Raw genomic sequence first — 21,581 nt, forward strand, 5'->3', positions numbered from 1 at the left:
GGAGTTGAAATAAATAAAATGAACATGAGCTCAACTTTAATTGGATGCAGATATTTACAGCCAAATCAGGTGAACACGTGGTCTACAGTTCCTGCTTCAGTTCTTGGAGTGTTTTGCCTTCAGCAAGTGAAATGCACGCTCAGTAGGATTCAGGTCAGGTGATTGTCTTTTGCAGATAATGCCCCTTCTTCGCCTTAAAAGCTTTTGGGTTGTTTTTGAAGCATGCTTTGTGTCGTTGTCCATCTGCACTGTGAAGCGATGTCCAATGGGGTTTGAAGCAATTAGCTGAATATAAGCAGATAATATAGCCCTATGCACTTTAGAATTCATTCTCCTGCTTTTGTCAGCAGTCACATCGTCAGTAAATACAAGGGAACCAATGCTTACCAGTGGTTTACATCTCATGGTAAACCCTTTGTATTTATTCTGATGAAATTTTCTCTTGACCATTGACTTTGACACAGTTATACCTGCAGTACCTCCTGGAGGGTGTTCTTGACCTGGCTAACTGGCCAATCTCGTGAAGGTGTTTTTCTTCACCGGGGAAAGAATTCTCTTGTTTAATGGTGTTTTAGTGGTTAAGGCTCTGGGTTACTGATCAGAAGGTCGGTGGTTCCAGCCCCAGTACTGCCTAGCTGCCACTGTTGGGCCCTTGAGCCAGGCCCTTAACCCTCTCTGCTCCAGGGGTGCTGTATCATGGCTGACCCTGTGCTCTGACCCCAACTTCCTAACATTCAAAGAAAATAATTTCACCATGCTGTGTATATGTGATCAATAAAGACTCATTCATTCATCCAGCACAGTTGTTTTCAGTGGTCTTCTGGGCCTTTTGGTGTTCCTGAGCCCACTCTCTTAAATTGAATGCAGTTTGAGCTCATGTTCATTATTTAATTTCAACTCCAATCTACTGTGGTAGACAGTTAAAATAGCAATAACTTTGCCAATGTCCAAATATATATGGATCTGACTGTATATGGCACCAGCAATCATAAACAACAAGAAGAGGTCAGACCAAATTGTCCATCGAACAATAAATACTAGAATTTCTGAATCGTTTGTAATGTGCGTATACTGCTGAAGACACCTTCTACGCTGCTCAGTGATATTCAAATCTTGTAATTTAAACCAAGCAGGAAGTATTGATTGGTAAGTCTATATTGCAAAAATGAGATCAATTATATTGTTTTCGTAACTTTTATCTCGTAATAACAAGACGCTTTTCTTGATATAACATGATGTTTTCTTGTAGTATTGAGATGCTTTTCTTTTAATAATGAGATTCTGACGGGGATTTTATTTCTTGCAAGGCAGCATAGCGCTTCCATATACCCGTTGTGTGTGGGTGTGATGCAAAAAGCAGAGATGGAGTGTAGTAGGGCTACACAATGTACCATTTGTTACTTGGTATTACAATATTGGCCTGGCAGCCTGCATTATGTAAATGAGCAGCTTTACAGAATTACAATATTTCTTTAAAGTTCCATAGTGTTTTTTAAACACTATTTCAAATGTCAAACAAATGGTCTTTTATCCTGTACATCATAGGTTTCATTCACCAGTTTAGTTGAACTATACTGTAAAGCATATAACGATCAATATAATAGATACTATAATATAACAAGATAATCATCAATATGCTCATTTTGTCTACATTGTGCAGCTCTAAAGTGTAGCATGTGTCCCTGTGGCCATGTGACGACAATTCTAATGCCAGTGAGACAGTTTAGTGCAGGTAACCCCCAGCAACAGCGGAGTGCAAGGGAAAAAGTGACGACAGCGAGGGGGTGGGGGTATCGGAGGGGGGAAAACATGGCACTGATTTCCTCTCCCTCCCACACGCTCATACACTCATACACTCACTCACTCACTCACACACACACAGACGCACGCACACACACACACGCACGCACTGCCTATGCTCGCCACCAAGACCAAGAACATTAACTCTGTTAGTTTTACCACATGACAACATTGCATTGGGGCTAATATATGACAAAGTGTGAATCATTCAAAAAAAGGGATGATGACTACATTAAGCTGTGAGCAGAAAGCAACCATATTTGTAACATCGCCTCTCTCTGCTCTGTTGTGGACAGCGTCAGAGAAACCCAGGCCGTGTCATTCCACCTAGCTTTTATTACCGTGTTGATGTCCCCATGGTTACCATGCACACAGGCTTGGTCAATCATACACATGTCCACGTGATGAAGCCGGAGAGACTAGCGCAAATCCAACTGGCCTGACTGACATTTTAATACCTGCACTGTTGGACTAGGACATTGGTGGGGGGAGGGGGAGGGAAGAGGGGGAGGGATCAGGCAAGAATCCAGAAGCAAGGTAAGAAGGCATGCCAAAAGCGAGTGATGGAGAGAGTAGGAGAGAGTGAGTGGGGTGGGGTAGAGGGGTGGCACTCGTGATAAAAACCTTTCATGACATTAGGGTCTGTGAGGTTCCGCGAGCAGATCATTGAGATCATTGCGTGAAGTCTATCTTCCTCCTCCTCATCGTCGTCCAGAGAGGGCGCACGACTGCCCGTGGTGTGGTGGTAGTTTATAGTGACTGCTCGGGCAATAAGAAAACACAGTTTAGCACCCTCCACACCGAAACCACACCACATGTGTGCACACACACAAACCACACACACACACCCCAGTTTTACTCATCACTTACCTTCAAGTCCAAGTTGCGTATCAAGCCATCAGCTCTACTATTCAAATCTAACCTTGTCTCTAAAATGGTGCCCTCACTATTCCCTATAAACATCAAAGTGCATTATGGGTGTTCAGTACCTGGATAACTCAATTTTGGATCATTTGGATAACCAATTGCATTTCCTTGCAGGATTACACTGGATATTGTGCACTATAATTTTGGACATGAGTACTCATGTCAAGTCTAGTTCAGGTCCTAAAGAAGGGTGCTGTTAACATTGCTGATGATTCAATGATGTAGCTAATCAGGGGGATTAATCAGCATTCATTTGTTATAAATGAGTCAGTAGTTTGGTTTGTACTGTATAGGCTTAATTAATTTAGTCAAATTACATACCCTATTTTATATATCAATGCATACAAAATCGAGTACGAACCTTCACGTCGAATCAAAGTCTGAGGGCCTGATGCACGCAAGAGCACACAACGTGATTGTGACCAAAATATTCACTCAAATCTTAACATATCATGTCCTAATTCTGCAGCTCATCATTCTAAGTAACTGCACCTGAGATAGTCTACTAAATGCTCTTCGCTTCAGGTACATATTAATGTATAAACGCCACTGTGAAATCGTGGTAATGGGTAATCAGAGAGAGAGAGAGAGACGTCAAAAAGCTCAGGAATAACAAGGAAATGAACGTCCAGTGAGAAATTTATCAATAAATGAAGTTCTTATTCAACAAAGACACTCTTGTCATAGCGAGTGAATTGTGTGAACTAAATGGACTAAAAGCTGAGTACATCAGACCCGCAGTCTTATAAATCAGATCCAAGTGAAGTCTTATGCTATATTTACTGATTCTTAATAACTTTCTTACTACATTACTAAACACACGCATACTGTCCACCCTAGCATGATTATTTCTGACACCTGATGGGAATATCTGAACTCAGATCTGTTTCAGCAGCCACCACAGCAGCTGGCATATCTAGGAAATACAGCAAGAACGTAAAAAATCAACAATAGCGCCCCAAAATCTGTGGCAGTGGCTTCCCAGGCATGGATGGATGAATGGGTGGATGAACAGATAAATGGCTGAGAGGAGAAAGAAAGCAATATCAGAGCTAACTCACTGGAGTCTTGACGGTGTCCGGGGTAAACGATGCGGAACACGTAGTCTGCAGCGACTGGCTCGTCATCACTGTCCTGATCTACCAACCGAGCTGTGCTGTTTCTTTTACGCAGCTTGGGGAAGACTTTACCCTACCAGATACACAGCCAAGCACACACGTCAAAATTGAAGAAGCATGTAGTTCTTCTCGAAATTCTTAAAATACGTCATTCATTTAAGATGCTATGCAGAATAGAACACGCACTTTCATGGTGGACTTCAACGCATGGTGGGCGGCTAACGCAAGAAAGAACTTTATCTACTCAAATAGGGCTTGATGGGCCAAGCTGCATAGAGAGGCCCTAAACATGACTTTTCTTCTTTTTGCTATATTGATTTTAGATGCAAAATCTGAACGCTGTCGTGTGCACCATTAGGAAAGCTACTGCTTTTTTTTTATCTGTAGGACTGTCTCTTAACCTTCACTTACTGCATCCCATTGTAAATAATGAGGCAGAATGTACAGTAATGAAGACACTCACCTTGCCTTTCTGAGACCAGAGTGGGGGCTCCAGTTGCCCCCGGGGTAGTAGGCCTGTCTCCAGGCAAGACAAGAAGGCTAGCAGGTGACCTCCAGGGGGAAAGTGAAGAGGCGGCCGCTGGATCCCATCCTGACTCACCAACACCAAAGTCCCACCGCAATCCGCTGAGAGAAGACACCACGTGTCATATAAATGCATAGAACGTTTACTGATTTAAGGGAAATTCACAGCAGTTAAAGCACAGTGCATACATAAAGGCTAGGATACACAAAATAAGTTATATAAGTAACGAGAAAGTACAAGAAATGCAAAAATGGTTTATCAGGGATTTCGATACTCTCTTAGGAAAATGACAACTAAATGACACATTTCTTTATTGTTTTCTCCAAGAACCTTTCCAGTGAGTACTAAGGTGGGTCAGTTTTCTCATGACATTTTAATTCTTTTGCCTCTCAGGGCTCCTTGTCATTCACAACCAGCACTGACATAGCAAGAAAAGATGGATGACAAAATTCATTGCAAACATTGTGTCATACATCACTCTGGGACATTGTTGGTGAACTACATGCTATTCATTGCCCCTGATAGTTACTTGGGGCTCATGGTACAACGGTTACATATTTAACTAGCAGTTCCATATATGGAATGTGGGTGTTTTCCTCCGGTATCTAAATGACCAGTCGGAAAGCTGGTAAATGACACTATTTATTTAATGCATATGTCCATGGGCTGCCAGAACTGTCAAAACCATGTATATGATATGGCCAAAAGTTTGTGGACATCTGACCAATCAGCTCCATATGTGCATCCCATTATAAATTTAGTCCCTTTCACTGTTATAATAACCTCCATTCTTCTGGGAAGATGTGGCTATGGGGATTTGTGTCCATTCAGCCACAAGAGCATAAATGAGCAAAGTTAATCCAAAGTTAAGCTTGACTGAGTGACGCCAGCATTAAAGAATGAAAAGAGAAAGACTTACGCCGTTGGTGACAGTGGATGCAGACAATCTGTCTTAAGGGTACGGTCAATGCGTAGTCCCAATAAATACTGTGAACAGAGGATCAGTATGTGTGTCAGAGTCGATTTATGTGGCTACAATGTTATACTGCGGAATCAATGTGAGTGTGGAAGCTGGTGTGTGTGTGTGTGTGTGTGTGTGTGTGTGTGTGTGTGTGTGTGTGTGTGTGTGTGTGTGTGTGTGTGCGCTGAGCTACCTCTTCTCCAGGTCGCAATTTCCCAGAGTGCCGTTGATTAACTGGTTGGGTGTCCATTTCAGTGTGAGCGTGTCAGCAGTCTGATGTAAAGACAGGTAGCCCCTCAACACCTCCATGTCCTTCTTCTAAAATAAAAAAAAACAGACTTGTGTTACTTTGGGTTCTTATATATCAGATGTTCCATTTGGACCAGCTAAAGTAATATAGAACTCTTTATCCTGCATGAATGGGGAAATACTCTGTTTAGAACAAATTACAGTTATACAAATAGAGAAAGAACATGTAGAGATTGCAACCTACTCACACTGTAACATACTGAGGACCTCTAAGCCCCCATATACGATAGATCAGAGGTCTTATTGATCTGCGATCAATTCTTTTACTGCATACCTCCACCATGGAATACAAAAAGCGGTCTGCTCAGGGTTGCAAATTTATTTATATTTTGGAAACTAAAAAACGTACTGTGGGAGCAGAAAGGTTTGGTCAGAATTTAGAATTAGGCAGGAGTGGGATTTAAAAACCTGTCTCACGTACACCTTTGCCTTTTACTGCAATAATATTGATTCTTGGCTTATTATTTACATTGTTTAGTCCTAAGGCCTTTATACGGATTAGCGCAAATCCTGATCTACCAGCTTTAAAATGGAAAAGCTGCTTTCTCAAGAACGTTATGTCTCTCATGGGCGCTTCGCATAAGTGTTGATACAGCTCCTTTGTTTCACTTCGTTTCACGTATACTGCAGCGTACCTGCAGGCTTACAACAATTCAACGCTTTTCAGTTCATCCTGGAAGGAAACCCCAGTCATTGACTGACTCAACACCGTGTGCAATTTTGAATGAGTATAGGCTGAATCCGAGTGATAAGCACCGCCCTCCTGCAAAATGGCCATCCTGCAGTGTTTCTGCACCTGGATTAACTAGTCTAAAGTACTGAATGACACGATGAATCGTTCCTTTTTGTTACATAAACACAAATATGTCAGCGTGTGGAGTTCCTCACCGGCTGAACGAGCACGTTGTTCTTTCCATAAAGCAGATGTACACGCGAGTTCTGATGAAGCGACTCCACATATTCCCTCGCAGAGGCTGCAAACTTATCCTCAGACATGCTCCCGCTGGACTGTCTCTTACGGATCTGAGACCAGGCAAAGAGAAGGGATAAAATTGGCAATGGATCACAAAAATACTCGTACATAAACTGCATTTCAAAAGCATTCCAGCCCGAGAGGGATTCATTCGATGCATCGTCTGTTCGATGCATCGTCCGTTCGATGCATCAAGACAAATGACTGATTCAATATATCATGTCTCCTTTCACTCAGTTCTCAGTCAATATGTACTCGTAAACAGGATGTCACAGGGCAGGAGAGCTAATAAGTTGTTAATAAGTTCAGTGTTCCCTCCAAAGCGACAGCCCCGTAAATGCCTGAATGCTAATGCAAGAATTGACAATCCATGTAACTGACAAGCGAGAAGAGATGCCTTTTTATCATAATTAGTTCAATAATGCCCCCCCCCCCAGGTTTCAAAGCATGGAGCAGCCACATAAACCTGAGTTCACTGTCGAGATATTGCATCGACATGAGAACTTCACTGAATATTAGTGACCGTACTGATGGTACTATTACCTAGTATCTATTTTGGCATCTTGTTTGTAGCATACTGTACAATAAATACTTTAGTTCGCATCAAATAGATATTATTTATGCTATGTTAAGACTGTTTGCTCTCTACCCTTCCATCCATGCACACCCCTCATGCTGCTCGCTCTCACCCCGAGAGCAGGCCTGCGGCTGGGCGATGCCTCCTGGACTCGATGTGCTCCATGGATCTTGTGCCTCTGGACCAGCTCGTTGGCTGAAGGATCCGTCCAGAAGTGGTCTGATGTCTTCAGCTTTGTGTACTCCAGAGCGCAAGGCCCGACTATGATAAAATCCAGATAAATCAAGGTGGAGAAATATGAGTCAAGTTTGAACAAACACAAAACCAAAAAAGTTACTTATATACACCAATCTACTACACAACGATAAAATGAATTCAGTACTTTATGGACACACAGTGTGGCATTGAGAACTTAAACAGGCTCACCCAAAAGCGCTGCCAAGATAGGGCCGAATACAGAGTCATGCATCAGGGCTTCTTTTTCATAATACTTACTGCAAACACACAGAAAGGACAAGCTGACTCCTTCCATGACTTTATTCAGAATGAGTTTATTCAAATGAGCATTAAAGGAGCATGCACAAACAAGCTCCATCCTACCTTGAGTTATCCACGATATACTGTACTATTTTGTCCAGGACCTTATCAAAAAGGGCAGTGCGGACCCAGATGTGCTTGATGGCCTGAGCTGAGAGAGGCTGAGGAAGTCGGCCTGCAGAGGAACCCTGTCTGCGGAGAGGCTCCTGTCCACTTGTGCTCTGGGTCCTTCTGAGAGTTAGAGATGGACAGAAAAAAGAACTCCTAGTCAATCAATATGGCACTGTTTAAAGACTTTAGTCACATAGCATACACTTCAGCCAGTTAAAGGTATATAATATATAAAGATATAGAGATACACCTTAACGAATCCGATTTTCTGCATTTGTGTACATGCCCAAACTTACAGAAGTAAAGCCACACAGGACCCAGATTGACATTATCTCCAGTATCACAGAGCCTGAAGGTGGGTTATTTATCTTTAGACGCAATCTTTTGTACTTTTTCACACAGTCTATCCACAGGGGAGCAACAGTGTTCAGCTTGTCTACTGCCGACAAGATGGGCTAGCAGCAGTCACGACACACTTATTCACAGCCACTTATACCTGCAAAGCCATTTACCCAGTGGTGATAAAATACATATCAATGGAATGTGTCATCTTGTGAGGCTCATCTCAGAGCACTGCTTTCTTGGATACACTCACTGAGAGTGAGTAATATCAGATCAGGACTTGGACAGCTAGATAACATGCTTCAAAACCATTTACTGTAAATCTTCCGGTACCTATAACGCTTAACTTCCAATTTTTAAGCAAACCACAATTATAGAAATAATGCTTCAGAAAGGACACCACAGTGCTGAGTCTGATTTATAAGTCTACAAGAACTTTCGGAATGAAGACATCAGGACATAGAGACAGCATGACCTTTACTGATACACTGAAAACCAAGAATGTCTTGATGGCACTGTTAGTGTAATCATGGTAGAAGTCGTCAGGGGGTTTCTAGCAACTACACCAAGTAGGAAATTATGAGGACAGACATCCAATGGGCATTTTTGGTAGCAACATGATTAAGCTCAACAGTAACCTGAGCCAATAACCCATTGATCTGTCTGGCTAAGGCAAGCCCAAAGAAGAACGATCCTACTTCTTGCACCACTGCCTCTCCCTCATCCCCCACAAACCATCATTAGAATCGATCCCATTGTGCCCTGCCAGTCAAGCTGGGTGCGAGCAAGCAGGCCATTTTAAGCAAATAAATCCCAGAGCCAGGAGATGGCTGCTCAAGATATGCATATACTATTGTGATTTACAGTCAGATTCTGCACTGAGAGCAATAATGCCTCACCTGCCTAGAAGAACTGACGCCATTACAGAGAACTATTAATATCGATGGTATGAAAACCTTGGCAGCAACAGGCCACCACGATTAATGAACCGAATAAAGATTGATCTCAAATGCGGTCCTTCTCTATGTCGAGATGTTGATGACCCCAACAAAGTGCAGATGTATACGGTGCATCCGGAAAGTATTCACAGAGCTTCACTTTTTCCACATTTTGTTATGGTACAGCCTTATTCCAAAATGGATTCAATTCATTATTTTCCTCTAAATTCTACAAACAATACCCCATAATGACAACATGAAAGAAGTTTGTTTGAAATCTTTGCGAATTTATTAAAAATAAAAAACAAAAAAAGCACATGGAATGAAAGGAAATTGTATTAAGCTTAATCGGGTTTTTATTCCAAACAAGTTGCCACCTTAGTGCTGCTCAATGACAGATTAAATGAATGAAAAAAGGACACTATAGGGCACGTCTAAATATTGTTCTCTTTAGGAGTGCTTGTGCATGTTGCTCTCTTCAACAAACCCATCTGCTGTGATTGATCCTAACCCATATCATAAGATACAGTATGAGGACCACAAGACAGGACCTATTTAGTCTAAACTGATTAGTACAGTTCAAGTCAGATTCTCCTACAGGATGGGAGGGTACTGAAGAGCCAACACACTACATATACCATTATTTGAAATGTACAGATAAAATACATTTACAACCAGCAACTGAATTACATACAAGTCCAAATTTTTATGATGGCACATAGTACAAATCGACAAGCACCCTATATCACCCTTAACTTGTTATCTTTGTGATTAGAGAAGCCCTTTCTAGGAGAGGGTGGGACATATTCCCACTGTTGCTGATGAGCCAAAGGTCCACCTCTCTTTTATCTCCCAGCAACATCCAGCTAACATAATTTAAACCCAGAATGGATCAACCAAATTAGATCTGGTCTGCGCAGCGGGATGGGGCTCCACTGAGCGGCTCCTATCGGCTGATGCCGCCTAATTAGATTTCAGAGCTCCAAGTGCCACTGTAAAAGAAAGATGACAAGCGAATTCAAAAAACAATGACGCCCAAGCATGCCACGAGTGCAACAACCATCTCGCCATCACAAATCCATTTGAGTCCACGGTGTACTTCGTAATAACCTTTCATTCTGCTATCAACCAAAGCCTTAATCATTATCTCACAGATATCCTAAAATGAGCAAGTTTGTCCTTTGTTCTAGCGATCATGATGCTGTAATGTTGCCATGGCAATTGGAGTAATTGAGCAAATGGGGCCTCAGTGGAGTGGAAACGAATAAGAGATGCACTACATTAAGGCAGAGTGTCGAAGCGTCGCTGAGTGCAAGATGAAACTCTGTGTTTTGCACGGTTATAGATACGCACAGGAGACAAAGGCTGTGTGTGCCACTCCTTTACAGTCACCTAGAGATTTCTCCCCTTTATGCAGAAGCCATTTGTGCTACACATGCCATGTGGGTCTGCTAATGGAGAATTAATGGACAAATAAGAAGCAGAGTGAAGTCGGTTTCATCCAGACAAACCATCTCTCACTTACAGCAGAAAGCTGCAAAGGCTGTTCAGGGACCCACCAAACAGCTCTGTGGTCTTTCCAATTTCATGCATAGATTTTCAGCCATAAACATTGATTAATATGTCTCAACAGCTGGGCGTAACAAGTTCGGCTAAGTGGAATGACTGTAGTGTGCCAAGCCTGATAGATATTCTTGTCATGCACTCGATTAAAGGTCATAACTTGTAATTTCCGACCTTCTAGGAAAAAAAACAACAAAGTAAACACCCCCTCAACTCAACTCGGAATTCCTACTCGGGAACTTGGGACAGTTTCCTCAACCATGACATCAGCAAGTGACATCAAATCAACTGACTGTTCACAACATGAACAGTAAACAAAGGAGCACATCTTAGCTTTAAATGAGTTATGCGCTATATACTAGCATTTGCTTTAGCTCAATCATACATGACATCTATAACAATGACTTTATACAGTACATCACTCATCACAGTTATCTTTTGATAGACTGTTACTAACAAAAGACGAACATGGAGGTGTCCATGTTTGACTTTCCCCACTTTGTAGCTTCAACACAAAGAAGGTCGAAAATGACATCATTTAGAGTTCCAACTTCCCACGTCCATGGCAAGTCGAGTGCAGATTTAAAGTACCCTGAAGAGGGATTCAAATGTGAAAGTTCAGACCTGGTGATGTCAGCCTGCTGCTGCAGCTGCTCCTGGACCTTGCGGCACACCTCTTCAGCGGCGGTGTACACCTTTCCGATCTTGGTGAAGAGGGCAGCAATCTTATCACTGCGGAGGAAGCCTGCAGCTCTGCGCTTCAGCATGTGGCCCAGGCAAGCCTCAATTGCACCTGAGAGTGGAAGAGAAGAAAGGATGGATGGGACGGAGGTAGGGAAGAGGAGTACATATTAAACAGAGCGGTGACCACACTTGTGACAATCTACTGTACAATTCACCCCAGGTAATCCCAATGGGCCTCTGCTTTCAATGAACATGACTAGAAATGTATTTTTTGCGAAAGCTTTGTTTTCTTTGAGAAGGTGGCTTTTTCAGACAGCTGCCCCAGACAGATAAAAATGGTGCGGGGTGCAAAACACAATTACCACTGGCAACACGATTTACAGGCTGATGCTGAAGCTGTGGTAAATATTTTAGTAGCAGGAACAGGACAAACAACATGTTAGCACTACAGCTTCTGCTTGGCCCTGCAGGGTCCACAAACCCAGGTCAGCCTCATACAGTCCCGTCTAACCAAAAGAAAGATTTTAATACCATTGTGTCAATCCAGAGTAGCCACACTTCATAATAGGACAACAGGTAATCTTGTTAGATTCCCAATAAATAGCACTGACGGTAGAATAAATTATGTTTAATGTGTCTCAAAGGCCACACATGAAATTTGCATCTGTTGTGACGGTGGGAAAAAGTCAGGCCGCTGTCTTCGAACATGATGGATGCTGTTGATATCTTGGAGCAACCAAGGCGCTGGCCGACTGCATAATCAGTTTTATGACGCTAACGGCTCTTCTATTGCTGGCCATGCAACACTAAAGTTGCTTCTTCGAGTCACTCTGTCCCATATTATCATGGATGTGTGCATAGAAATGTGCCCAAACATAAACAGGAAACAAAAAGCATACTGAAAAAGTAATGATTCGATCTGCCGAAACAAGATTAATGTGGTAACTCTGCTATATCACAGTGGGAAAAGGAAAAAACTGGAGAAAAAAAAAAATCACATGCATTTCAACCTTCAACTTTCAATTCACATGCATACAAAATCAACTTTCATCGTTGGGCTGAATTTCAACTTTGACTTCCAAGTAAATATAATTTTTTCCCCCTCAAACCTGCTTAGAATTAAGCAATCAGGGGCATCATGGAACATTTTATTTGTCTCAGTTTATGTTGGTTGCTATCATGTGCTGCTAGCAATTAACTCCATGTGCTCTTTTTATTGGCCACGCTCTCTATTTAAGATACCATTTAAATGCCATTAGATGTTTAAACCGGTTACTTGTATTGTAGGAAGATTCTGTAGTAGCTCCTCTTTTTTTCCCCATGTAGAACAGTCTGCTTTGCTCTGATTTCCATGATTAATCATGAAATACATCCAGATCACTGTCATTTCCTGCCATATGTAAAATAGTAAGACAATGTACACTAGGCTTGCATGACAGTATCATATGTTGGTATTGTGGCTTTTTAAAAAAAAAAAAAAAAAAACCCTCCACAGTAGGTATGAGACCAGTACAGATGCATCCCTAGTAAATATTAACCAGAGCTATATTTGCCGATTTCAGCCTCCACTGCTTGACTCCTGGTGCAAAGCGATGACGAGTCACTGAATGTGCAGTTGTTGGATCTTATAGGTCTTTAGAGGTCCATGAGATCTTGGATGGTCATGTGCCTGCTGAATTCTTGTCTGAATTTGGAGACCAGTAGAGCGGCTTTACACCAGACATAGGCCTATGTGCAGCCAAATGCTCTCTGCAACACGCTTGTTTCTCATGACATTTGAGCCATCCAGAAAATATTGTATTTCTTCTCTCCATCAGAATATGCAGTTCAGTAGGCTTGTCCCTCGGCAGAAACCACTATCTCCCCACCGCTTCTTTAATAAACAAGCTGTCAGACCTAACCATTGTGTGTGCGCATCAGATGAATCATCTAAGTGCTAAGTGCTGTGTTAAAAATCATGTTAAAAACAACAAGCACTGTAGCTAACAATGAGTCAGGGAGGAGGCATACCTAACAGGTCATGGGGTGAGATGGGCAAGGTGTAAATTGAAACACTTTCATTTCTGTGTTCATGTGCTTGGTGGTTTGCATTTGTACACCCATGTTCAAACAGACATGCACAATGTGCAAAAACATGCTCTCTTGATATTGGTCCAAGATATTAGTATACTGTAGAGGATGAAATGAAATAATTGAAGAAAAAAACAAAAACGTTTTAAAATGTGCCAGAAGACCAATTTCCCCTTGCAATAGTGGTTTTATGGAGATTCAACTGAATACCCTCCCCACTCAATCCAAGGGAATTAGTATTGCTAAATGCATCTCGCACTTCGCATGGGTTTTAATGAGCTGAGGCTGATCGACCAAATTAGGCCTGACAAATCACAGAGCTGAAGTTTTGCAGCTCCGCTTAGGAAATGACAGAGCGGGTCCTAATGGCACACTAATAGCTGAAAGCTCTCTGATTCTCTTCAAATGGCGAGAACAGCCAGGCTGAACAAGGGAGGAGGAAAGAAGTTGTCTGGACCTGACGTCCCCGTAGTTCAATCTCCTCTGAAATCATTAGTAGATCTAATTAAGGCAGACGCACAGATAGCAATGGCTGACAGGAAGGAGTGAACTGAGACAGATTACACACAGTCACTGTGCTTTTCAAGCATGGCTTAGATGGATATACATATGTCACATATTTATTTTGCTATAGAGAAGTTTTGCTCAATTTAAACAAGTTGAATCAGTACAAAAAGTGCTGTCAAATTACAGCTCCAGGGTCCCTGGTTCGATCCTGACTGTGAGGAGTCTTGCTCTCCTTTGTAATGTCCCCAGCTAACTGAATTCATATGTTTTGAATATTAACTTTTTTTGGAACAGTTTCTGCAGCAACAATGTAAAGGCATTAGATGTTAACTTGTGGGGGGACGGTGCCTTAGTGGTTAGCACGTTTGCTCGCACAAATCTCCCAGAGCTTTGGAGTTTCCTCCGGGTACACTGATTTTTTTTCCCCAAAGACATGCGGCATAGGCTGATTAGCCTCTCTAAAATGTCTGTAGTGTGTGAATGGGTGTGTAAATGTGTGTGCGATTGTGCCCTGTAATGGGTTGGCACCCCATCCAGGGTATCTCCCACCTTGTGGCCAGAGTTCCCTGTGATAGGCTCCAGGCTCCTCCATGAATTTGTGTAGGATAAATGATACAGAAGATAAATGGATGGATGGATAGATATTAACTTGTAGCTCTGTCCTCATATAGCCATCTTAAGCGTTTCAAATTGAAACCAAATTGAAAAACTGAACGCTGCACACTTTTCATATCTTTAAGCTAATAAACAAAACACACCCTGGAAATCATCCGGTCCTACATCTGAAGTTGCCTGGCTAATAGACTCTATGTAATTTTTTTTTTAAATGAGAGGGGCACTGTTATCCTGGAAGATGTTTGGGCCCCTTAGTTCCACTGAATGGAAATCTTAATACAACAGCCTACAAAGTCATTTTATATAACCGTGGGAAGGCCAACATATGAGCGTGAAGGTCAGGTGTTATATAGTGTATATAGTTATTAGGAACATATGTATGCCTGCATATTCACGCAATTATCCAACACCCACATTCACAACTAAAGCACATGATAGTTCATTTAGCTGATGTTCACATCAAGCATATGAATGCAGGAAAAAAATTTGATCTCAATGACTTTACGTGTGGTATAGATGTTGGTGCCAGATGAGTTGGTTTAAGTATTTCAGAAACTGCTTGATCTCATATATAAGTCTCTTATATATAAGTAAGAGTTTGCATAGACTGACCTCAACAGCATGAATCCATAGACCCAAACTGCCTTGTGTCTACAGTTCATGCTGGTGGAGGTGATGGTGGGGAATGTTTTCTTGGTCTACATTGAGCCCCTTAATACCAATCGAGCATCGTTTGAACTCCACAGACTATCTGAGTATCGTTGTTGACCACATCACAAAGCACAAGTCTCAAACTGGTTCCACAAACATGACAATGAGTTCAATGTACTTCAGTTCAGTGGCTTCTCCAGTCACCTGGTTTGAACGGGAGAGTGGGGGCATGGATGTGCAGCTCACAAATCTGATGCAATCCTGTCAATATGGAGCAGAATGTAAAAAAAAAAAAAAAAAAAAAAAAAAAAAAAAAATAAAAACAAATTCCAACACCTTGTGGAATCCATGCCATGAAGAATTGAGGCTGTTAAGTGAACGAAAAAGGCTGGGGTCTACCCAGTATTATTGAGTGTATAAGACCATCTTTGGCTTGTAGATGCCCACAATCTACAAGCAGTCCATTTCATTCTGGTGTTTAATTTATTTTAATATGGTTTATACTTTAGATACACTTTTAATTTAAATGAATAAAGTTATGATTTATAGACTGAACTGAAATAACCATTTACTAAAAGAAATAGATGATCTAGTGATCCATGGCTATAATCAGTACTTGTAATCACGCGTGACAGAGACGGGAGTCGAGCGAGTGTGTTTCTGTGTGGCATCTGTGTGCCTTTATTGGGAGGAGCCACCTGTGAATGCGCTGCCAAGCTGGAGATGTGAGTCACTGTAATTGACAGTAATGAACTGCATAATAGAAGCACCAGGCAGCTGTATGCTGTGTGGGAGGGAAAGAGAGGAGAAACGGGAGAGTAGAAAAGAGAGAGCGCACGAGGTGGAAGGTTGGGGTAAAAGAGGTGGAGAAATGTTAAGAACAATCAAGCAGAGAGTGAGGGCCCATGAATTGTGGCAGGTGCCTGACTAATGCTCAGCTCCAACTGTAATAAAAGAAGCCAATTGTACTAAAGGATGGTTGGTGATATAAGCTTAGACAACACCCACACATTTTATGCAATGTTGATTGCGTTCAGAAGCCAGTGGTGATGTAAAAGCCAGCTAATGTTAGCTGATCAAATCATTCCATTTCACTATTTATTTGCTTGTAACTACAGGGTTAACAGAATGGATTACACTCCCATCAAATAGTTTACATCTCCTTTATTTCTTTATAGTCTTCTTTATAGTTTTGAATATATTTGAAAGATTTCTTTGCTTCTACATCTTCACTACAGTTGCAATAAGCCATGTGCGTCTTCTCAGAGCTCGTCCTTTGGCGCAAAATGCTGACTTAGTAATGATAATGATAATGAGTCTTTATTGGTCACATATACATTACAGCACAGTGAAATTTTTTTCTTTTTTCTTTGCATATCCCAGCATCTTAGGATGTTGGGGTCAGAGCGCAGGGTCAGCCATGATACAGCACCCCTGGGTCAGAGAGGGTTAAGGGCCTTGCTCAAGGGCCTGACAGTAAATTTGTGGAAACGGACGTAGCCCACAAATTCATCAGTCATGTGGTCTGTTCTTTAAGGATTTTCCAGTCAATACATGTCATAATTCTGTTTCTAATGTATGAATTATTACTCATGACTTTGAAAGGGGTCAAAACCTGGATTTTGAAAACTATACCTACGGAACATTAGTTAATTAGTTAGTTAGTTTTTTTGTTTATTAGTTAGACTGAAAACTCCACATCCAATTTAAACTCGCTTGTCTCGCTTGTCAGTCTGAAACAAGAAAAAAATAACACATGAAACCAAGACATTTGCAATCTGATTCTAGCCACATTTGTATGCAAGGGTCAAATCTAATTAACATTGGATTTCTGAACATGTGGCTCAGTCTGCCCAGCCTAATCAGATTTCAGGTGGGAGTTTTTTTGTTATTCCGCGTGCAGCACTTCTTGACGTCAAAAGCAAGAACGGCGAACATGGACAAAAACAAGCACGAAGGCAAGTTAGGAGAGTTTGTGTGTCTACAAAGTCTTTTGGATCTTGTTTTTCATTTAAAAACTTTTCAGTTTTGCATACTTTGGATACATTCAGAACCAAGGCCCACCCATGTTAGTACTTAAAAGGAAAAGTCCACTCGGAAACACTTTAAATATATTCATATTGAAATATTTGTGACTTGCGTAATGATTCTAGTGTCAATTTGTTGGTTGCTGCTATATATTCGTTAGTTCTGTGAGACATTAGCACTTGTCTGCCACACTCAGTGCGTTTACATGGACAACAATATTCCGATATTAACCAGATTAAGACGATACTCTGATTAAGAAACTAGCATGTAAACAGCGATGATTGATTACCTTAATCCGATTAGTCATACTCGAAGTAAACGCAAATTGAATTAAGACATGTGGAGTATTCCTATTTTAGTATTCCCACACGATGTTAATAGTGTGATTAAGGTGTTTACATGTCTGTAATACACATCGATAATGAGACTAAAACAGGAGTACTCCACATGTCTTAATTCGATTTATATTTACTTCGAGTATGACTTTAACCGGATTAAGGTCATCAATTATCGTTGTTTACATGCTAGTTTCTTAATCAGTGTATCGTCTTAATCGGGTTAATATTGGAATATTGTTGTCCATGTAAACGCACTGACTGATGTCACACAGAGACACTGTTAGCTCAGTTAGAAAATAGCGATTAATAGGAGAATACTTTTTTAACTGATAAATGATAACCGTCTGATTTAACAGTTCGCTCCTAAAAACAAAAAGAGTAACAGCTTCTTCTCTTACTCACCGTTTTCCGGCGACATTCAACATCATATTAATGAATAAATATCGTTTAAAAGGAGTAGCGGTTGCAAACGTTGGACTCAAAGCAAGTATATGCAATGCAGTTATACGATGCAGTTGCACAGTGTTACAGCAGAGGTCTACAAGATAATAAGTTCATGGATGCATTGGCAGAGTGCAGGAAGTGAGAGTGCTAAAGGACTAAAGCGCTGCTGCATCAATCTCGAAACAAGGGCACTTGAAACAATCTCCCACTGGCGCCAGAACGTCAATAAAAGAAATCTTGCACTGTGGAAGACCACAAAGTAGTTAGAAATATTGATATGTAAGTTGTTCAGAATGGATTTCTCCTTAAAACGTCTAACCACAAATCCACAAAGTCTGAACAAACTAATCAGACTTGATTACATGTCATTTGCAATCTGGACACTACAAATAGGATTGTAAAAAAAAAAATCGCAATGATGTTTGTACAGAGCCCATGAGAATATTGCTGAGTAATGAGTGTGAGTGGACGATCTACAATTAAGCACACTGTGAGCACTGGTACACGGCAGAGTGACTACAGCCACTGGGGCTGCTGTGGTTTAATTAGCAGGACAGCGTGGATGAGTCAGACACTCATGAATTTCAATGTAATTAGATCTGAACATTGAGAGGTCATAAACAAACATTCACAGGTTGACTGTGTTGAGGGATTTCTGTGTTGTTGTACAGGCCCCCTGTAGGCGCTGCTCAGGTAAACGGCACTGAGTCAGTATGTGTACGGTGTCGGCTTCCTCTGCTTCGGGAGGGAAAAAATGTAAAGCTGCTGGTCACAAGTCTGCAAAGACGTAGGAAAGGAGACCAGGGGCAAAGGAGAGGAGAGTAGGAGAGTAGCTTAATGACTCATCCATCTCATACCCCACCCTGCAGTGGTTTGGGAGCAGAAAGTACGTTTAGGACTGGTTCGTGTAAAGATTTCATTTGTCCTCCTTTTTGCAAACATGCTTTGGCCAGATCACCACGCTTACCATGAAGATAATAAAGTCGAGACTCACCGGAGAGCTTTTATTTAAGAAGAGTTGCAGTGTGACAGGGCATAAAGAGAGACTCGATAGAATCATGATCCCTTTGCTGTGGAAGGAGTAAGCGGTTTAATGTCAAATAAACTCCAGTCCACAAGCACTTTTCCCAACACTCCAAATAATATCTGACAGCTAAAATGAAGGGTTGTGGAAATTTGTCAAGCAAGAGTTATACTGCACCCCTGCTATTTCTGCTGTGTGAAATTTATCCAACAGAGCAACACCTTTAATAATAGAAGCATGATGTCGTCACTGGGAGAGAAGATAGGAGGCTGTGTGTGTTAAAGCATGCCATTCCTCTCATCAAGCTCACTAAAAATTAAATGAAATGGTGGGTTACTTAAAGCTTACATTATGTATGGATTATTGGGGATGGGCATAGCATGTTTGTCTTGCACCAGCGTGGTTGGGGGTTTTATTTTTTTAGAGCTTGCATGTTCTCCCTGTGCTTCGGGGGTTTCCTCTGGGTGCTCAGATCCCAGCTAAAGACATGCCATGTAGGCTGACTGACATCTCTAAATTGTTTGTAGTGTGTGAATGGGCACGTGTGTGTGTGTGTGTGTGTGTGTGAGATTGTGCCCTGTGATGGGTTGGCACCCCGTCTCCCACCTTGTGCCCCGAGTCCCCTGGGATAAGCTCCTGGCTCCCGAACGATCCTGTGTAGAATAAACGGTACAGAAAATGGATGGATGGATAAATGAACACACACACACGCACTTGTTTATGAAAATGAATCAACTTGCTATCAGCATCCTGATTTCCAATCAGGCTTATGAATAAAGAGGCACCAAAGGTGACAAGCTGCCATAAAAGACAAATGTCAGTCCAGATAGCAGAAATCAAGGGGCCAACACAGCTCGCTGCCTTTTTTTTCCCCCCCAGCTCTCTGCTCATTTTCCTAGTCCTCATTGGCCAGGCAATCTCACAAGGTGATTAAATATTGATTTTTTTTCTGACTGTCTGTCTGAGCTGTAATTTCTTGTGCAAAAGAGAGAAGAGTACTGAAGACTATAAGTTAGACTTTTTATCTAACCAGGCCAAATGCCGAGAGAAAGTTTCCCAAATCAACTTTCTTTTACGGTGTTTTTACACTTACTTAATACCAAATACTCGAGTGTGCACACAGAACAGGACAGATTCTGGGAATGTTTGGAGGAGGGATCCATAAGCTCAGGTTTCTTTTACAAACCATGGCTTGATGATGTCACTTTTGTGCATGCAGGTTTATCGTCGAGTCTATCTTGTACGAGAAGACATCCATTTTTCACAATGTTAAGTGCAATCACTCGCACCACAAAGGTGAGCTAATTACAGTAACCTTAAAGTAAATTAGGGGTGTCCAATCTTATCCGCAAAGGGCCGGTGTGGATGCAGGTTTTCATTCCCAACCAAGTAGGAGCCACACCTGATTCCACCTGTTTAATCATATGAGCTTGGCTTTCAATAGACTCAGGTGCGGTTTCTGCTTGGTTGGAATGAAAACCTGCATCCACACTGGCCCATTCCAGAGAAGATCAGACACCCCTGATCTAAATGCACATCAAATTACCAAAGATAATAGAAAATCATAACATAACACACAATCCAAAGGAAAACACAATATATGAATACAAACACACACACAAAAAAACCCCATACAAAATAATACAATACAAATCAGTCCCATGACATTAGCTAGTACCATGAATGTGTGGTTTTATTGTTAGTCCTATACTGATCAATAATAGTGATACATAATTTCTTCCTGCCTTTCTCAATGATAAATCATATACTTTCAAATACTGCTGCCGGAAGTTTATTTTTTATTTTGACTGATCATGAACACTGATCAACTGTTCGAGTGTAGCCTTTTAGTAGAAACTCCTCACATATATAAAAACAATTCAGAAATTTTATGAGTTTGAATGCGTTGCTCCGTATATCAACGAGGCGTTCCGTCTTCGCTGCTGACTGTAATACCCCTTTCCCAGCCATCACGCAACTATAAACAGGACTAGTTGAACCAATCACATTACTTGGAGAGCGAATTGCTTACACACACAATGTAGACAGCACTAGAGTTTGTCAAAGCAAGCCCCAGACCAATGTTGTTGTTTTTTAAAGAGGTGCTCTGGGCTGCTCCCAGACTCAGAACTAGATTCTACACATGCAGTATTTAGTATGTTTGAATCCAATCCTGACACATTTCCCACCTCTGTGTGGTCATATGGCCAGCCGAGGACACTGCAAGTCCAAAACAAGCGGTCCGAGAGGATCTGAGAGAGGCAGTCTCAGTCCAGTTTTGAGTGAACACTGGTGCAGTTCGATTGCAGTGAAAGAGTAATCCAACTAAGAATCAACCTAACTGCAGGAAGTAAATCAAACATGCTGAGGATTTCCAGCTGCAGGCACAACATCCTGTAGATGTGAGCTGCTAAACTGAGCTGCGAGGTGCAAACTGAGCCAAATGACAGAGCTGTAGTACTGTGGAAATGTTCTGGATATATTTGCATGATTTTTTTTTTTTAAGTTTTAAACAAGTTATTTATACAATTATCTATT

The 21,581-nt window shown here is 41.5% G+C and overlaps 1 protein-coding gene across 3 annotated transcripts in view; it reads right to left on the reverse strand.

Moving 5' to 3' along the window:
* sgsm2 (small G protein signaling modulator 2) overlaps window positions 1-21,581 on the reverse strand; it is a 52,149-nt gene that overhangs the window by 11,794 nt on the left and 18,774 nt on the right. The window contains exons 3-12 of one of the 3 annotated variants that reach the window (XM_017490282.3): window positions 11,307-11,475; window positions 7,792-7,956; window positions 7,618-7,685; window positions 7,304-7,452; window positions 6,530-6,664; window positions 5,526-5,650; window positions 5,291-5,358; window positions 4,309-4,472; window positions 3,789-3,918; window positions 2,425-2,559 (exon numbers count right to left, since the gene is read on the reverse strand). In XM_017490282.3, the coding sequence (XP_017345771.1) occupies window positions 2,425-2,559; window positions 3,789-3,918; window positions 4,309-4,472; window positions 5,291-5,358; window positions 5,526-5,650; window positions 6,530-6,664; window positions 7,304-7,452; window positions 7,618-7,685; window positions 7,792-7,956; window positions 11,307-11,475 (1,308 nt within the window). Of the gene's footprint in view, window positions 1-2,424; window positions 2,560-3,788; window positions 3,919-4,308; window positions 4,473-5,290; window positions 5,359-5,525; window positions 5,651-6,529; window positions 6,665-7,303; window positions 7,453-7,617; window positions 7,686-7,791; window positions 7,960-11,306; window positions 11,476-21,581 lie in introns of all 3 variants that reach the window. The other 2 variants (XM_017490280.3, XM_017490283.3) reach the window with 2 other exon arrangements.

Source organism: Ictalurus punctatus, chromosome 17 (genome assembly GCF_001660625.3).
Source record: "Ictalurus punctatus breed USDA103 chromosome 17, Coco_2.0, whole genome shotgun sequence".
Classification (NCBI taxonomy): Eukaryota; Metazoa; Chordata; class Actinopteri; order Siluriformes; family Ictaluridae; genus Ictalurus; species Ictalurus punctatus.